This window comes from Heloderma suspectum, chromosome 11, assembly GCF_057233095.1.
Source record: "Heloderma suspectum isolate Gila_16-S chromosome 11, 16-S_ref, whole genome shotgun sequence".
Taxonomy (NCBI): domain Eukaryota; kingdom Metazoa; phylum Chordata; class Lepidosauria; order Squamata; family Helodermatidae; genus Heloderma; species Heloderma suspectum.
Window position 1 is genome coordinate 39,272,680 of NC_139468.1, and position 15,404 is coordinate 39,288,083.

Sequence of the window (15,404 nt, forward strand, 5' to 3'; positions counted from 1 at the left end):
TAACAGTGGTGACCTTGTGTCAGCCTTCCCCAACCTGGTGCCCTCCAGATAAGAACGTAAGAACATGAGAAGAGCCCTGCTGGATCAGACCAAGGATCCATCTAGTCCAGCATTCTGTTCACGCAGTGGCTAACCAGTTGCCCACAGGAGACCCACAAGCAGGACAAGAGTGCAACAGCACCCTCCAGCCCATATTCCCCAGCAACTGGTGTACATAGGCTTACTGCCTCTGATACTGGAAGTAGCATGTAGCCATCAGGACTAGTAGTCATTGATAGCCTTCTCCTCCAGGAATTTGTCTAACCCGCTTTTAAAGCCTTCCAAATTGGTGGCCATCACTAGATCTTGTGGAAGTGAATTCCATAGTTTAACTATGTGCTGTGTGAAGAAGTCCTTCCCCTTATCTGTCCTGAATCTCCCAACATTCAGCTTCATGGGAGGACCCCAGGTTCCCATATTATGAGAAAGGGAGTAAAATGTCTCCCTCTCTACTTTGTTGGTAGACTGCAACTCCTGCATGTTGGACTGCAACTCCTACTGTCCTTACCAGTGGAGACTGGTGGCTCCAATGTCAGTGGGGAGGTGAATCCACTCCAGGTTTCAGTCATAACTCTAAAGGAGCTATCACCTTGGATAGCTCCTTTAGAGTTCTGACTGGTCTGGCTGTAACCCGGAGCAGATTCACTGCCCCAATGACATCGGAGCCACCAACCTCCATTGGGTAAGTCTATATAGGATTTCAGCCTAAGTGAATGTGGCTCATATCCCTCCCTTCAAAACCTTTGCCTCTCTCCCTCTCTGTTTTTTCTCCCCCCTGGCAAGCACCTTGGGGCAGGGACCTGTCTCTATAAATACATTCAATACATACATAAAACTGCTTTGGGTCGGACAGGCAGGTAGGTTGTCTGAGTGCCGTGTACATGGATGACTGTACCACCACCATCATCATGCAACGGAGTCCCTGTGCATGCTCCTAGCTTTGTTTTATTTCCGGACCTCTCTAACTGAACGACACTGAATATACGTACTTTGTCTGTAGCCTGTTTCTGCAGAGAACATCTTGGCTGGCTGCAGCATGAATTAAAATAGTCACCACCAGATCTGGGCATCACGTCCTCTGCACAGCCGTGGTGCTCTCTGCTTTGACTAAACAATTTTTCTTCTTTGCACTGCTAGCAAACCTCTGAGCTAAGTGGAATCTGCTCTGGAGCGGGGCAGGGGGCTGCGGGGTGGGTGGGGGCGTTGGCTTTTATGCTGTATTGGAGACCGCAGCAGCAGCAGCTATGCAGGCAGGCAGGCCAGGCATTCTGGGGATGGCAATTCCCTGGCCTGCAGACAAAGTCCTGGCACGGTGCTGCTAGCTCCCCAGCTCACCTTTCTCATCTCAGGCACCACTGAAGAGCAGAGCAATGCAACGCTGAGGGCTGCAGACAGCCGGTTGGAAGTACTTGGCATCAGCTAGGGGAGGAAACAAAACCCGCAACCTCTCCTGATTTTTCCTTTCAAGGGCATGTGGAGTGCAGGTACAGTAGAGGTGCTTCAGCTGAGAATGGATTCTTCATTCTGTTTTTAATGTCTTCCTTTTATCAGATAGTCAATTATCTGAGAAGTTCACTAGCTTGAGCATCTTATGCACATTCATTTGGGAACATGGTTGGGCTGACTACTTAGTAAACATGCAGAGGATTAGGCTCAAATTAGTTTGGTCATTTTCATGGGTCTGATTTTTTTAACATGTTTTGGTTCCAACTTCTTTATATTTTTTCTTTAAAGGTCACTCTTGGTTTTTAAGATGTAACGATTGCAAGTGAAACCCTCAAATTACTTATGACTTTGCTGGTCCCTATTTATAGAATTGCACTCTGCTTTTAGTATTTAATTACCCTAGCTTGCTTGCTTGCTTGCTTGCTTGCTTATTTATTTATTTATACTTCACATTTTAATAGCTGATTGATGGAGCTGTATGTATTGGAATTTTAAGCTGTACTCTGCACTTTATTTTATTGATCTGTGAGTAGCTGGCAGGTTCTCTGTTTTTAACCATCTCTGCTGCAGAAACTCCTACTTAGTTTTTAAGGCTGCAATCCTATCTGCATTTACCTGGAAGCCCCGTTGAACTCCGTGGGACGTATAACTGAGAGCCAGTGTAGTGCAGTGGTCAGAGTGCTGGACTGGGACTTGGGAGATCCGGGTTCCAGTCCCCAGTCAGCCATGAAGCTGACTGAGTGCCTTTGAGCCCGTCACTGACTGTCAGCTTAACCTGCCTCACAGGGTTGTTGTGAGGATAAAATGGGGGGGAGGAGGAGCAGCATGTACACTGCCTTGGGCTCCTTGACAGAAAAGTGGGATATAAATGCAAAAAACAAACAAACATAGGATTGTACTGTAAGTCGCTATGTGCCAGGGCCAGCTCTGCCATGCAACAGGGTGAAGCAACATTCGTTCAGGCAACATCATTGGGGGGAACAGATGAAGGCAGAACGTTGTGCTTGAAATGGCGCCACAAGATAATTTAAAGTGTTGGACCTGACAGGGGCAGAGGCATTTGGGCTCAGCTGCAGGCAGCAGAATGTTTTGGGTATATGATTGATAGTCACAGTTGTTGTTGTTGTTGTTGAGTCGTTCAGTCGTCTGACTCTTTGTGACCGCATGGACCATAGCACGCCAGGCCTCCCTGTCCTGCGCTCTCCCCGGAGCGTGCTCAAGTCCATATTCATTGCATCGGTGATGCTATCCAGCCATCTCATCCTCTGCCGTCCCCTTCTCCTTTTGCCTTCAGTCTTTCCCAGCATCAGGGTCTTTTCCAGAGAGTTTTCTCTTCGCATTAGGTGGCCAAAATATTTGAGCTTCAGCTCCAGTATCTGTTCTTCCAATGAGCACTCAGGGTTGATTTCCTTTAGGATGGACTGATTTGACCTCCTTGAAGTCCAGGGGACTCGTAAGAGTCTCCTCCAGCACCACAGTTCGAAAGCATCAATTCTTCGGCGCTCAGCCTTCCTTAGAGTCCAGCTCTCGCAGCCATACGTTACTACTGGGAATAGTCACAGTAGAATGCCACTATTACTTGAAGGAAAACCTATTCCAGGCCCAGGAACCAAATCTGGGGTTCCCCAGATGGCCACACCCCTGTCCCCACCACCCATTGTTTGGTGGTTTCCCTACTTTTCTGCAGCGTTTTCCCCGTTCTGAAAGGTTGACATGTCTCTTCTAAGCCTTGGTCACTGGCAGCAAGAGCTTTAAGCTGCAGTATCCTGCCATTTCTGGCTTCACCCCTTTTGCTCTGCCCACCGCTGGAATGCAGCCCCTAAAATTTTTCCAAAATTTAATTTGGAAAAATTAATTTGGTCCTCAAGCTAAAAGAGGTTCTGCATCCGTGGCCTACTCCCATATTGTCCTGTCCATACTTTAAGGTCATCTGCTCATGATGCCCTTCTGCAAGGCATAATGGGTGAGGCTGATAACAACTGGTGTGTGTGTGTGTGGGGGGGGCTTTCTCAGCTCTGGCACCCCTTATATGAAATTCCCTCCCCACAGTAGCTCATCTTGCACCAGCATTTTATCTTTTAGGCACCAGGCATAATCCTTTTTGTTCACCCTGGCACTTTAAGTACTGTTTCTGACTGGTTTTGTCCTGCTGGTTTTATTTATGGTTTGTTTAAGTGTGTTGTTATGTATGTTATATATTGGTTTTTAATATATTGTTGTCAACTGCCCTGGAATCAGTTCTGATGAAGGGCAGTAGACAATCACTTAAAACAAATAAATACTCATTAACTTCAGCAGCAGTGCTCTGAAGGAAGTGGTTTCATTTCATTTCATTTATTATATTTCTATACCTACCGCCCCATAGCCGAAGCTCTCTGGGCAGTTCACAAAAAGTAAAAACCATTAAAAATGCATTGCTTTCAGACTGAGAGGGAGGGAATCTAGAATAAAGAAGAGTAATATAAAGATGTAATATCAAATATTCAATTAGTGTTGCCTATGGAGTAGATTGAACCAAGTGGCATGGATCTTTCTTTTGGATTGTTTTGTCCTCTAATCTCCTCATGAGAAGACTCAAGCCAGTTCAGACATAATGCCAAATCATAGTTTACCATTACAAACATAAGTGTTCTTCCCCCTCCCCTCCTATGGCATGGCTGTGAGGAGGAGAACAGAAGTACCTACTTCTGTTTAAGCTAACCATAACCACAGGCTGCTGTTTCATGCAAACAAGCAGAAAGTCCCAAGTTCAATACCCACCAACTCTAGGTACGGATGTAAGAGAAATCCACAACAGAATCAAATGAATTTGGATTTTGCAGTGGACCAGCTTTTCCTGAGTCACATGGATTCCACGGACTTGCAGAACATCTTTTTACTTTGGGAGGATTTGTGCAAATTTACATTAAGTAATGCGCAATAGTGCAGTTGCACACTAGCACTAATGTGGATTAGTGCTAATGTGGATTTGCACAATAAAATTCTGGTTTTAAAAGTCCAATTCTGTCAATGAGCGGATGACAGAACAAAAGATGCCTGACAAAGCACGAAACACAGACAGAACGGATTTAACGAAATCCATACATCTGTAGGGCTAGGAAAGGATCCTGCCTGAATCCCTGGAGAGCCACCGCCAGTCAGTGTTGATAATAGTGGGCTTGATGGACCCATGGTCTGACTCATAAGGCAGCTTCCTGTGTTCCTATGTGGTGTAATATAAATCTATGCCCACCCACACAGAACCTGTTATTCCCATCTGCAAATAACTATGGAGCAGTTGTGGGCTAGCCACTGAAGACATAGGCCCTGATCCAGCTCTACTTACACTTCATTGCAGTGAGCTCCTGGCCTCAGGTGGGGATGAGCATCCTAAATGCATCAGATGCTTCCAATAAACCCAGTGGGGAACTGAAGGTTATCAGGATGCACTTCTGGACTACCTGGATATGTAGATCGCTCTCTCTTGCTGGATTGGGGCACCTTAATTTAAGGAATGATTTCTTTCCGAGAAGGGGATGAGTGTGTATGCGCAGTTGCCCACCCACACAAAACCTGTTATTCCCATCTGCAGATAACTATGGAGCAGTTTGGGGTGTAAATAATTATGGATGTGATTGTTCTGAACAGAAAGGAAGACAACATTGGTGGAATCATGCTTAAAAAAAATTCAGTACGTATCTCTACATTCATTACCTTGCTGAATTCAGATATGTATGTGGCTCTCCCATTTGCCCTGTAGCTTCCAAATTCAGACCTCCACTCCTAAATGCACCATCCAACTGAATTCTGTTACTGGTTTGGATCCATTTATCACACCTATCCCATAGTCCAACAATCACACACACACACACACACACACACACACACACACACACACACGTAGCTACTGTGTGGCTCTCTCTGCCTACAATCTCTTCCTGATCTGTCCACAAATAACCCGACTGGTGTGTCCACCATTTTGAAATGGTTGCTCTAGCCAACACAGGTGATACTTCAATGTGACTGAACCATAACTGTCATCCTTGTGTCAATCACTAAGTCGCATCAGAAACTACTCATTTTAAGGAATATTTTTACAACCACATCAATGCTGCATTCAATCCGTCCAAGACTCCTGATGCCTTCCCAGCTTCAGTGCATTACTGGTTTGGCTCTGGGATTTTTCCTGAAAAGTTGTTCTATGTAGATTTTTTTAAAAAGTTCTTGGTGCATACACAAGTACCTCTGGATCCCAGTGAAGGTAGGATCCCTCCACCACCACCCTCCTCATGCTCACACAAATCAGTACTGCATTTTAAAAATAATCTCTTTGTTTTTTTCCAGGTAATGACTGAAGGAGAACCCCTGATGCATCATCCACAAAGATGCAGTGCTGCGGATGAGAACAGTTCTATTTCTGTTTGCTCCAAGGCCTGGGTTGAACCAACGTTCACACTTGCTGCCAAGACCCGGGTTGTCATCACCAGTTGCCTTTTCGTGGTAGCAGCATGCAACAACTCTGCAGTCTTATACAGCGTCATGAGGAAGAGACGAAAATCTCATGTCCAGCGGCTCATCCAGAGCTTAGCCGTGGCAGACCTGCTGGTTACCGTGACTGTCATGCCATTGGATGCTGTGTGGAACATAACCGTGCAGTGGTACGCCGGAGATGCGCTCTGCAGACTTCTGAACTTCCTCAAGCTCTTTGCCATGTACTCTGCTGCGCTGGTGCTCGTGGTGATCAGCTTGGACCGGCACTCGGCGATACTTCACCCCTTTTCTTTTGCTAATTCCAGCCACCGCAACCGGGTCCTGCTCTGCGTTGCGTGGATACTCAGTGTCTTGCTGGCCTCTCCTCAGGTAAGACTCCAGTAAGGTGTGAGGCCAGCTCGCGGGGAGAGGCCTCCCGTGTGTGTTCTCGGGGTCCCTCAGCTTTTCAACATGAGGGCTGAAAGAACAAATGATGGCAATTAGAATTTCAAAATGCTTTATCTCATCATTTTGAGCTTTTCCCTGCACCCCTAATATTTTAATATATTTATATACATACATACACACACACACACACACACACACACACATGCAGGTGCGCGCATATATATATATATAGGAGTGGGGGGGGATCTGAACTGAAATGTGCCTTTTGCAGGCAGAAGATCTGCTTACTTGTGAGTAAACATGCAAAACTTTAGCATTTGGTCTGCTATTTGAAAGTGCTGAGTGATTCAGTCCTGCTTACAACTGAATAGATAAGAAGAAACCTTGTCCTGAGCTTCTGAGTACACTTAAAATGGTAATAATCACATTTGCCCCCACACATAGATGGAATGCACGCACACACCCCACCCGCCCGCCTGCCCTTTCCCATTTTCCATTTTGACCATGGGGAGAAAAAAGGTTCCCCATCCCTGATCTAAGGCCTGAGGAGTGGACAGTTTCCAGCATTGTCCCCCCTGACTATCTCACCCCCCCCGACCTTTCATAAGCCACAAATGTCCTTAAAAAAAGGGTATTATCTATTAATTCTTCCCTATTGCCAGCTGCCTTGGAGGCCTGTTGCCAGGCAGAAAGGTGGAATATAAGCTTTTTTAAACAAACAAACAACTCTTCCCCTTGCGGTGATCTGTGCAGGGAGTGATTTGGTTGTCACTTGGGGTGGGAGGAGAATGATAGAGTCATTCAAATATATGATTTCCCTCCTGAAGTTGTAAGACTTCCCCTGACACCCCCCCCCCCCAGCTTTGCCACTTGAGTCTTCTGAATATATAATATCCAGTGCATTTCCTACATTAGTAGGGGGGTGGACTAGATAACTTTTGAGGTTATGTTGAACTCGATGAGCTTTTCTACATGAGGCATTTGTTGTTGTTTATGGGTTCTTTAGAAGATGTTGTGACCCTCCAGATTCACTTCTTTTAAACAGCACTTTCCATGGGTTTTTTTTAAGAGCAGGGAAAATAGGATATCATTTCTGATGGCGAAAGAAAGTGTAATTTCCTCTTGTGTATTTGCACAATTCCGCTATACCAGAGTGCCACCTATAGATTATGTAGCGGAAAAGCAGGAAAGGAAATGCTCCTCATGTGAAGGGCGGATCTCAATTCTGCAATGAAACTGAAAGTAGATATGATTAACAGCCTCATGTAGAAAAGCGCTATGATTCTATGACCATTCCTAGGAAGTGTGTACATGATATTGCAGCCTTTCCTCAGGGTTCCTCTAAGCTTGATACCTGCAATACATATGTCTACTCAGAAGTAAACCCTACTGGGCTCAATGAGACTTACTCCCAGCCCCAGGGAACTATAGGATTACAGATGTATTCAACTAGTTTGGATTGAAGATTCAGTCATTTTAGTGCAGATCAATCTCCCTCAATCTGATGCCCTCCATATGTTTTGAACTACAACTCCCATCATCCCTGACTATTGACTCATGCTGGCTATGAATGATGGGGGTTGTAGTCCAAAGCTTCTGTAAGGCTGATCTAGATCTTTTAAAAGTGCCATTTTAAAGAAAGTTCTTCTTTTCATTCTCTCTCTCCCCCGCAACACACACATACACAATGAATCAGGTCCACAGTCCAGAGGAACCAAGAGTGCAGGCAGTGTTTGGGCTGTAACTTCCTTTTTACAGTTCCTAGGACCAAACGGCAACAAGCTGCTTTTTAAAACTCTGTCAAATAGAATAGAACAGCCTTCCCCAACCTGCTGCCCTCCAGATGTTTTGGTCTACAACTCCCAGGATTCCTGACCATTAGCCATGCTGGCTGGGGGTGATGACAGTTGCAGTCAGTGCATCTAAACTGCACCAAGTTGGAGAAGTCTGGAACAGAAGAACTTGGTTTGGCTGTCCAGAAGCAAAAACAGCACTAAAAATCTGAGGGTGTCCATAGACTCTTGGGAAATTGCTGCCAAGAGCTCACCCAAAACAGGCCAGGTGAGTCTCCTCCTTTTAGAAAAATCTGAACTTTTTTTCCATGTCAATTCCAGCTCTTCCTTTTCCACCTGTACACCATCCCAGGAGTCAATTTCACCCAATGTGTGACGCATGGAAGTTTCAGAGAACGCTGGCAGGAAACCACCTACAACATGTTCACCTTCACCACCCTCTACATCACCCCTCTGTGCGTGATGATCGTTTGCTATGTCCGTATCTTATTTGAGATTAGCAAGCAGCTGAAAATTAACAAAGGTGAGTTTGCTGCCTTTAATTTGCATGTGATGTGAATCAGGTTCCTCCCCTGAAGATCTTAAAGTGTTAAAAACATACTGAACTTTACAGGAGTAATACAATACTTACGATATCTGGAACATGACAAATTTATCCCCCAAATAAAAAAGTCTATCCTGCCCACTTCCTTTTGAACCTTTCAGATTAAAGAAAATGATAGGGTGCAATCTTATGCACGTTTAGAGAGAACAAAGTCCTACAACTGGGGAATGCTGGGAGTTGTAGGACTTTTCTCTCTCTAAACATGCATAGGGTTGTACCCTAAGAGACTAGGACCTCTTGCATATGAAGAAGAACCAACTAAAAATTGGCCTCTCTGTTGGAAAACATGTCTAGATGAGCTATGTTTTGGCTGCAGTTGCCACCCTTTGTTCACTCACTTTTTTTCTGAAGAATCCAAACAACCTGGTACTTTCTGTACTGTCTCCCTGCCTGTTTTTTAACCTGATTTGTTGCCTTATTATTTAAAGGCAGTTGCAGTGTCAGCCTTTTCGGTGTGGTACTATTAAAGCTTTTCAGAGATACTGTGCCTTTAACCGTATGCTTCTGCTGAGTAGCCTCTATCTCTAATTGTGTCCTGTTCAGCATGGCTAATGAATTGCCCCTTCATTAGTCAGTTCCAAAAGCAAGACCTGGAGCTGACTGTGGCTCAGATCATGAGCTGCTTGTTGCAAAATTTTGGCTGAAACTGAAGAACGTAGGGAAAACCACCAAACCATTCAGGTATGACCTCAATCATATCCCTGATGAATATACAGTGGAGGTGAGGAATAGATTTCAGGGATTAGACCTGATAGACAGAGTGCTGTTCCCTGTTGAGGGAAGGGGGCTTTGGGGTGCAATCCTATTGGGATTCCTGTCAGCCTCCGAACTTAAAGGCTGACAGGAATCCTATGCAGAGCAGAAGCAGTGTGCAGGCTCCTTTGGCTCTGCATTTTAGCTAGACAGGCATTTTCACCTGTCTAGCTGAGGCGCTGGGGAGGGAAGAAGACTGGGGAAGCCTTTGGATACAGCATAAGCTGGCCTCCCCAGTCTCTTCCCCTCCCCACCCACCGACGTGTCTCCTTTCCCTTTCCTCCAAGGTTGCATTTGTGACCTCGGAGAGGCAGCCAGCATGGTTCCCCCTGTGCCGGCTGTGAGGGGGCGGGGGATGGGTATCTCAGACTCCTGTGTCTGAGGTCGGAGCGCTGACTCCGACCTTAGATCCGGGAATCGGAAATATCCTATGTCCCCCCCGCCCCTGTCTAGGGCTCATAGGATTGCTCTCTTAATTGCTGGTTTCATTTCATTCTTTTCTTTAATACAAAACACTGTTTATCTAGAACTTCGTAAAACATGGAACTCAATAAAGCTCTCACCTCCAGGGGAACATGAGTGATGAAAGGTGCAACTTCACAGGGCAGGGGAGCAGAGCTCGCAGAAGGGATCTCCACTGACCTGTCCCGCTTTGGAAATGAGTGTTTCCACTCATTTCTGGGGTTATTTCAGGAACCACTAGTTCCTGCTGCTCTAGCAGTCCATTCCACTGGTGCAACAGAACCAGGGGAGGCACAGCGGCAGATATAGGCTATTAAACAGTATAGGCAGTATGCTTTTGTATTGTATGGGTTAAAGTTTTATTTCGTGAACCACCCAGACAGCTTCAGCTATTGACTTGCAGAGAAATGCAATAAACAGCCAACTCACCCATTCTGGAGAGATCCTTTTGGAATCCTTCACAATCCCTTGTTTCTACTGAGTAATTTGGTGTCATCAGAAACATTGCTCCAGACCATTTATGAATATTAAAAAAAACAGATCATTTAAAACACACACACACACACACACACACACACACAGATCCTGAGGAGACTCTGCATCTTACATTCCTGCATTATGAAAACTGTCTACTTACTCTCAGCTTCCTGTTGTTTAACCTGTTGTTTAACCAGTTATCAATCTGTAAGAGAACTTCTTATCTCATAAGAGCCTGTCCTCTTAGCCCATGACTGCTAAGTTTACGCAGGAGCCTTCCATGAGGCTGTCAACAGCTTTTTGAGTGTCCAAGTACATGATGCCTGCCGCTGCTGACCCACCAAGCTTTTGTCCTGTTTGCCTTGTCTGGTATTCCGTTAGGACTGGTATTGTTAGTTCAGATGTTGGTGACCCTTTGCTTCCCGTGTAATTGACCTGTTTGAGACTCTCCTGCAGATCTTGCCAGAGGCAAGGATGAGCACATCTCCAAGGCCCGAATGAAGACTCTCAAAATGACAATTGTGATAGTGGCTTCTTTCATTCTTTGCTGGACCCCTTATTACCTCCTGGGCTTGTGGTACTGGTTCCAGCCTGACATGATCCATACAATACCAGAATATGTCAGCCACTTCCTGTTTCTCTTCGGCTTGCTGCACACTTGCACGGATCCCATCATCTACGGGCTGTATACGCCGTCGTTTCGAGAGGACATGAAGATGTGCCTCAGGCCCCTTAAATTAACAGTGACCCGCCAGGAAAAAAAACTTGCATCTATCTCGGAGATGAACAATAAAGATTATCACGCCCAGGGCCGGGCACCTTCAAGTGTTTCCAATGGTGGCACTCTACACACTGTGTTGTAGAGCAAGAAGCTCAGGGCTGGTCCACACGTGCAGGCAGAACGCTTGATTTGCGGCATCTGATAACGGCACACTTGAAAACTGGCAGCTAAACACATGAACTGACTCCATGAAATTGCATTCGATTTAACACGGGGTGGACAAGTCGCAGGCTGCGCGTAGCCCTCGGAGGCTGCCCGTGTGGTGCGCTGCAGGTGCTGAGCCTCCTTGGTTCCTGCTGCCAGCACGACCAGAGTCATCCCTGGCCCCGTACACCTTTCCCCAGCAAAACAGGGCTCTTGAAAGCCCACTCTGCACTGTTGCTGCCACCACCACCACCACCACTGCTGTTCAGAGGGCTGCTGGGGGCCCAATTCTGCTGGGAAATAGGGCGTGGGGAGAGACATTAACCTGCTCTGAAGGGTGACTTGCTGTGTCCATGTGCAGCCCTCAAAGGGTTCTATGGGGGACAATGTGATGACCCCCCCCAACCCGTAAAGGTTGCCCACCCATGGTTTTAGGTGTTATGCGAGGTTTTTCTGTGGTGGGCGGCCTATACACACATGCAAGTCATCAAGTGGTAAACAAGCATGCATGAACCAGGCCTCAATGAATATTGAGTGGAACAATTGGTCGCCCACCCCCTCGTTCAGCGGGCATCTCAGCGGAAATGGACATTCTTGGACTCCAAAGCATCACCAGCCATTTAGTTGGGGGGGGGGGATTCTGTCCAAAGCCCATCCTGAATTAAAGATGGCCAGAGGAAACCAAATGTAATGTCAACTCTTATAAATTATACTACCAATTGAATACATTTTTAGAAACGTTATGTTTTATTGGGGTAGCATGGTTTTTTTGGTAGCAAGGTGGGGCAGGGGGCATGTAGAAGTTGTGGACAGGACAATAAATGTTGGAGTCATAGGACAATTTGGGAGGAGGCAGTAGCTGATGTGTACAGCACGGGAGGGGGTGTTTGTGAGCTAGCAGCTATAACCGGCAGGCACACGAGACCCCAAAATACATGTAATGGAGCAAACAAGGCCTTGGAGCATCCTCAAGACTTTTTCCTGAGCTCTGTTTTACACGGCTGTTGGGAAACACAGGCTAGAGGATTCACCAATGAACCAGAAAGAAATATTCATCTAAATAAAGATGGTCTTACTGTGTGTGTGTGTGTGTGTGTGTGTGTGTGTACGTGTACACACACAATTTGTCACAAGTGTTGCCGTACTTACCATGCCAGCATTTGGGCCAGAATTTCAAGAACTGAGATCCTCTGAGCAGCTTAAGGAGAGCTTCTATGTTATCATTGAGCCAGGCACACAACCCTCCATCTAAATGTTAATTGGAAATGCTTTAGGGAAGGGTTTTGCTTATGTTACTCTGTAAAGCACCTAGGATGGCCCCTTACGAAATTGCCAAAAAAGAGGAAATGCATCACAAAAAAGGAGGGCAGTGATTTCAAGAAGTTGCATATGCTTTATATACATACACCCTGGAAAGGGTGGCCCATCGAATAGAGGACACCTGGCCACCCTAAGAACACCAGGCTCACTGACAGCATTTATTTTAATAAAAATAAATGAGGCAAAGCCCATAAATAGCAACAGAGGAGGCTGAAGATCAACTAAGATGGAAGATTGTTCATTACAACTGATCAAGAAGTCAAGGGTGTGATGAATGTTAGTGCTGATCCAAATATTTTCCCAGGAACGTTTCCAGCAATGGATGGGGGTGAGGCCAAAAGGACAGGTGGAAAAACGAGGTATTTTCATGGGAGAAAATCATTACGTTTGGGGAGCAGGGGCAGGGCTGTACTGGTAGAAGTGGCGGCAGCATCTCCTCCCACCCCACCTCTTCTTGCCTAAAAAGTTGCCCCACCGCTTCTACCGAGACGGAACTCTTGCAATCTGCAGTCAAGCAGATTGCAAGATGCCTCTGAAATTGACTGAGGCATCGCTGAAGAAAGAAGGGGCTCCATTATCCAGTGAAAACCACCATCTTCCTCTTTCAAACAGTGCCCCTGGAATAATACTATTCCATGGCGAAAGCAGCATTCTGAGCCAAGCCACTGTGGGGGAAACATGGTGGCTGCCTAGTTGTGGATTGCAGGAACCCCATCTCTCTTGAAGCAGCAGAAAACTCTTGTAAGGGGAGGGTGGAGATGCTGCTGCCACTTTTACCAGTAAGCACCCCCCACTCCCCCAAATCATTATTTTCTGTTGACCCCTGCCATCCAAGAAAATTGCTGGAGATGCCATCTCTCTTTCAAAGCTGGTGGGTAGATGCATATATGCAGGGAGCTCTGGCATCAACTGTGCCCAGGCAGGGCAGATTTGGGCATCGCTGCACTATTATCACAAAGGGGGACACTGCCTTTTCTGTGTAAGCGAATGGTTGGCATTCCAATGGGGGGAAATAAAGGGCTGCAGTTGGGGACAGCTTTACAACGGGGGTGAAACCTCTTCACACAGCATCCGTTGACACAGCGTCCCTTGAGAAGCAAACCAGCCCCTACCTGAACAGCTCCACCTTTTCATGTGCATACTCTGACCTCTCTCTCCGTCATGGCAGAAGCTGAGGCTGCGTTTACATTAAAGTAAAAACCCACAGCCCTCCCCTTGTGGAGCCTTTCCAGGTTTGCAGGGGGTTCCCAAATAGCGATCACATGATTGCTGAGAGGGGAAGCTTTTAATTTTCAAGGGTCCATAGAACTCAATGCAACTGCACCATCTAGTGGCTTTTTAAATAGCGTAACAATCTGACTGAAAATGAATAGTTCATTATTTCCGGATCTTTTAAAGATGGAATAACCAGGAAATACCTCTGGATCTGCCCTGGAGGTTGACGATGTCATGAAAAGGACCCGCAAACTTCCATGAGTGAGCAATCTCAATAGCAGGATAAAAGTTCTGTATAAAGGAGCCCTGACAGGACCTTAGGAACCTGGCTGTTATATCAATTAGATTTTGTTATCAGAAGATGAGCATCAAACTTATGGAAGCCAAAATTACTGTAAACTCACATCGCTGGATATCAGTGTTGGGGAAGCATCAAGGCTTTTAAGCACATTTTGGGCACATGCCACAATTGGTGGTTAACTGAGCTCAAGGAAAAGAGCTTGTTCTTGCCACAGCATCAAGTGAGAGAACTTGAACCACCCCCAGCACTCATTCAACCACTTCCACTTCTCTCAGAGCCTTTGCTAGCCACTCTGGGGGGTGGAACAGAAATCTATTTGTTTATTGCACTTCTATACCAATTTCCTGAAGACAACCAAGGCAGTTTACAAAGATTTCACAAAGTAAAAACCATAATCAAGTAAAAACATACTAAACATAAAAGCTGAAACAATTTTAAAAGCCAAGTTAAAAAGATATGCCTTGACTCCCTTCGTGAATGCAGAGAGGGGTGGGGCGGGGGGACCGCTCAGGAAGTATGTTGCAGACTTGGGGAGCAACACAGGAGAAAGCCCTTTCCTGTGCCCCCGACAAGCAGGCCTCTGCAAGCATGGGTATCTTCCAAAGGGCTTTCCTGCTGATCTGAATAACTGAGCAGGTTCATACTGATAGGCGGTCCCTCGGACAGTTGTCGGTGGTAGGTTTTCTGATGGAGCTCCCTGCTTTTGGCTACAATCCTGTATAATTCCCACCCAATTATCTTCTCTACATTTGCTTGAAGGTGATGGGAAACTGGTATCTTTAGGGCAGGGCACTTAGAGACAGATGTTGTCATGGAATAAACTATTGAGCAGATGGTACAGGACCATCTTTACAGGTATGCCTGGAATGGGGGCGGGGGGGAGATAAGAGAAAGAATAGGTCCAGAGAATTGGTTCCCTGCATACAGCAGCAAGCACAAAAAGGGCTGTGGCTGGTGTTGGAGTTTCTGGCTCTTAACTTAGGAAAGCACTGAACACTTGGCCGGAATCTCAAGTGCTATTTTAGGTATTCTTAAACCCAGTAAAACTGGTTGTTTTCCCCCTCTCGGAACAGCAAAACTTTCACTTCCCACCATGCAGTATCACAAACTGCTTTCGAATTCACCTTGGTTTCAAACATAGCTTCTCATACAGCAAAGGGAGGACAGGTGAATAAGGGATTTGGCTGAACAATTCTTTGGATCTTGGCCTCT

The 15,404-nt window shown here is 46.0% G+C and overlaps 1 protein-coding gene across 1 annotated transcript; it reads left to right on the forward strand.

Moving 5' to 3' along the window:
* Positions 1–1,258: 1,258 nt before the first annotated feature.
* LOC146337272 (gonadotropin-releasing hormone II receptor-like) lies at positions 1,259–12,097 on the forward strand. The gene is made up of 4 exons (XM_084817459.1): positions 1,259–1,523; positions 5,809–6,324; positions 8,457–8,658; positions 10,888–12,097. The coding sequence occupies exons 2-4, from the start codon at positions 5,812–5,814 to the stop codon at positions 11,292–11,294; spliced, it is 1,122 nt and encodes a 373-aa protein (XP_084673585.1). The 5' UTR covers positions 1,259–1,523; positions 5,809–5,811; the 3' UTR covers positions 11,295–12,097.
* Positions 12,098–15,404: the final 3,307 nt, after the last annotated feature.

What these genes read in the sequence shown, in the direction of transcription:
- LOC146337272 (XM_084817459.1), top strand. Translation starts at nt 5,812, where the DNA reads ATGACTGAAGGAGAACCCCTGATGCATCATCCACAAAGATGCAGTGCT. An exon ending in TCTTGCTGGCCTCTCCTCAG is followed by an intron (nt 6,325 to 8,456) that starts GTAAGACTCCAG and finishes TGTCAATTCCAG; the next exon opens with CTCTTCCTTTTCCACCTGTA. An exon ending in GCAGCTGAAAATTAACAAAG is followed by an intron (nt 8,659 to 10,887) that starts GTGAGTTTGCTG and finishes ACTCTCCTGCAG; the next exon opens with ATCTTGCCAGAGGCAAGGAT.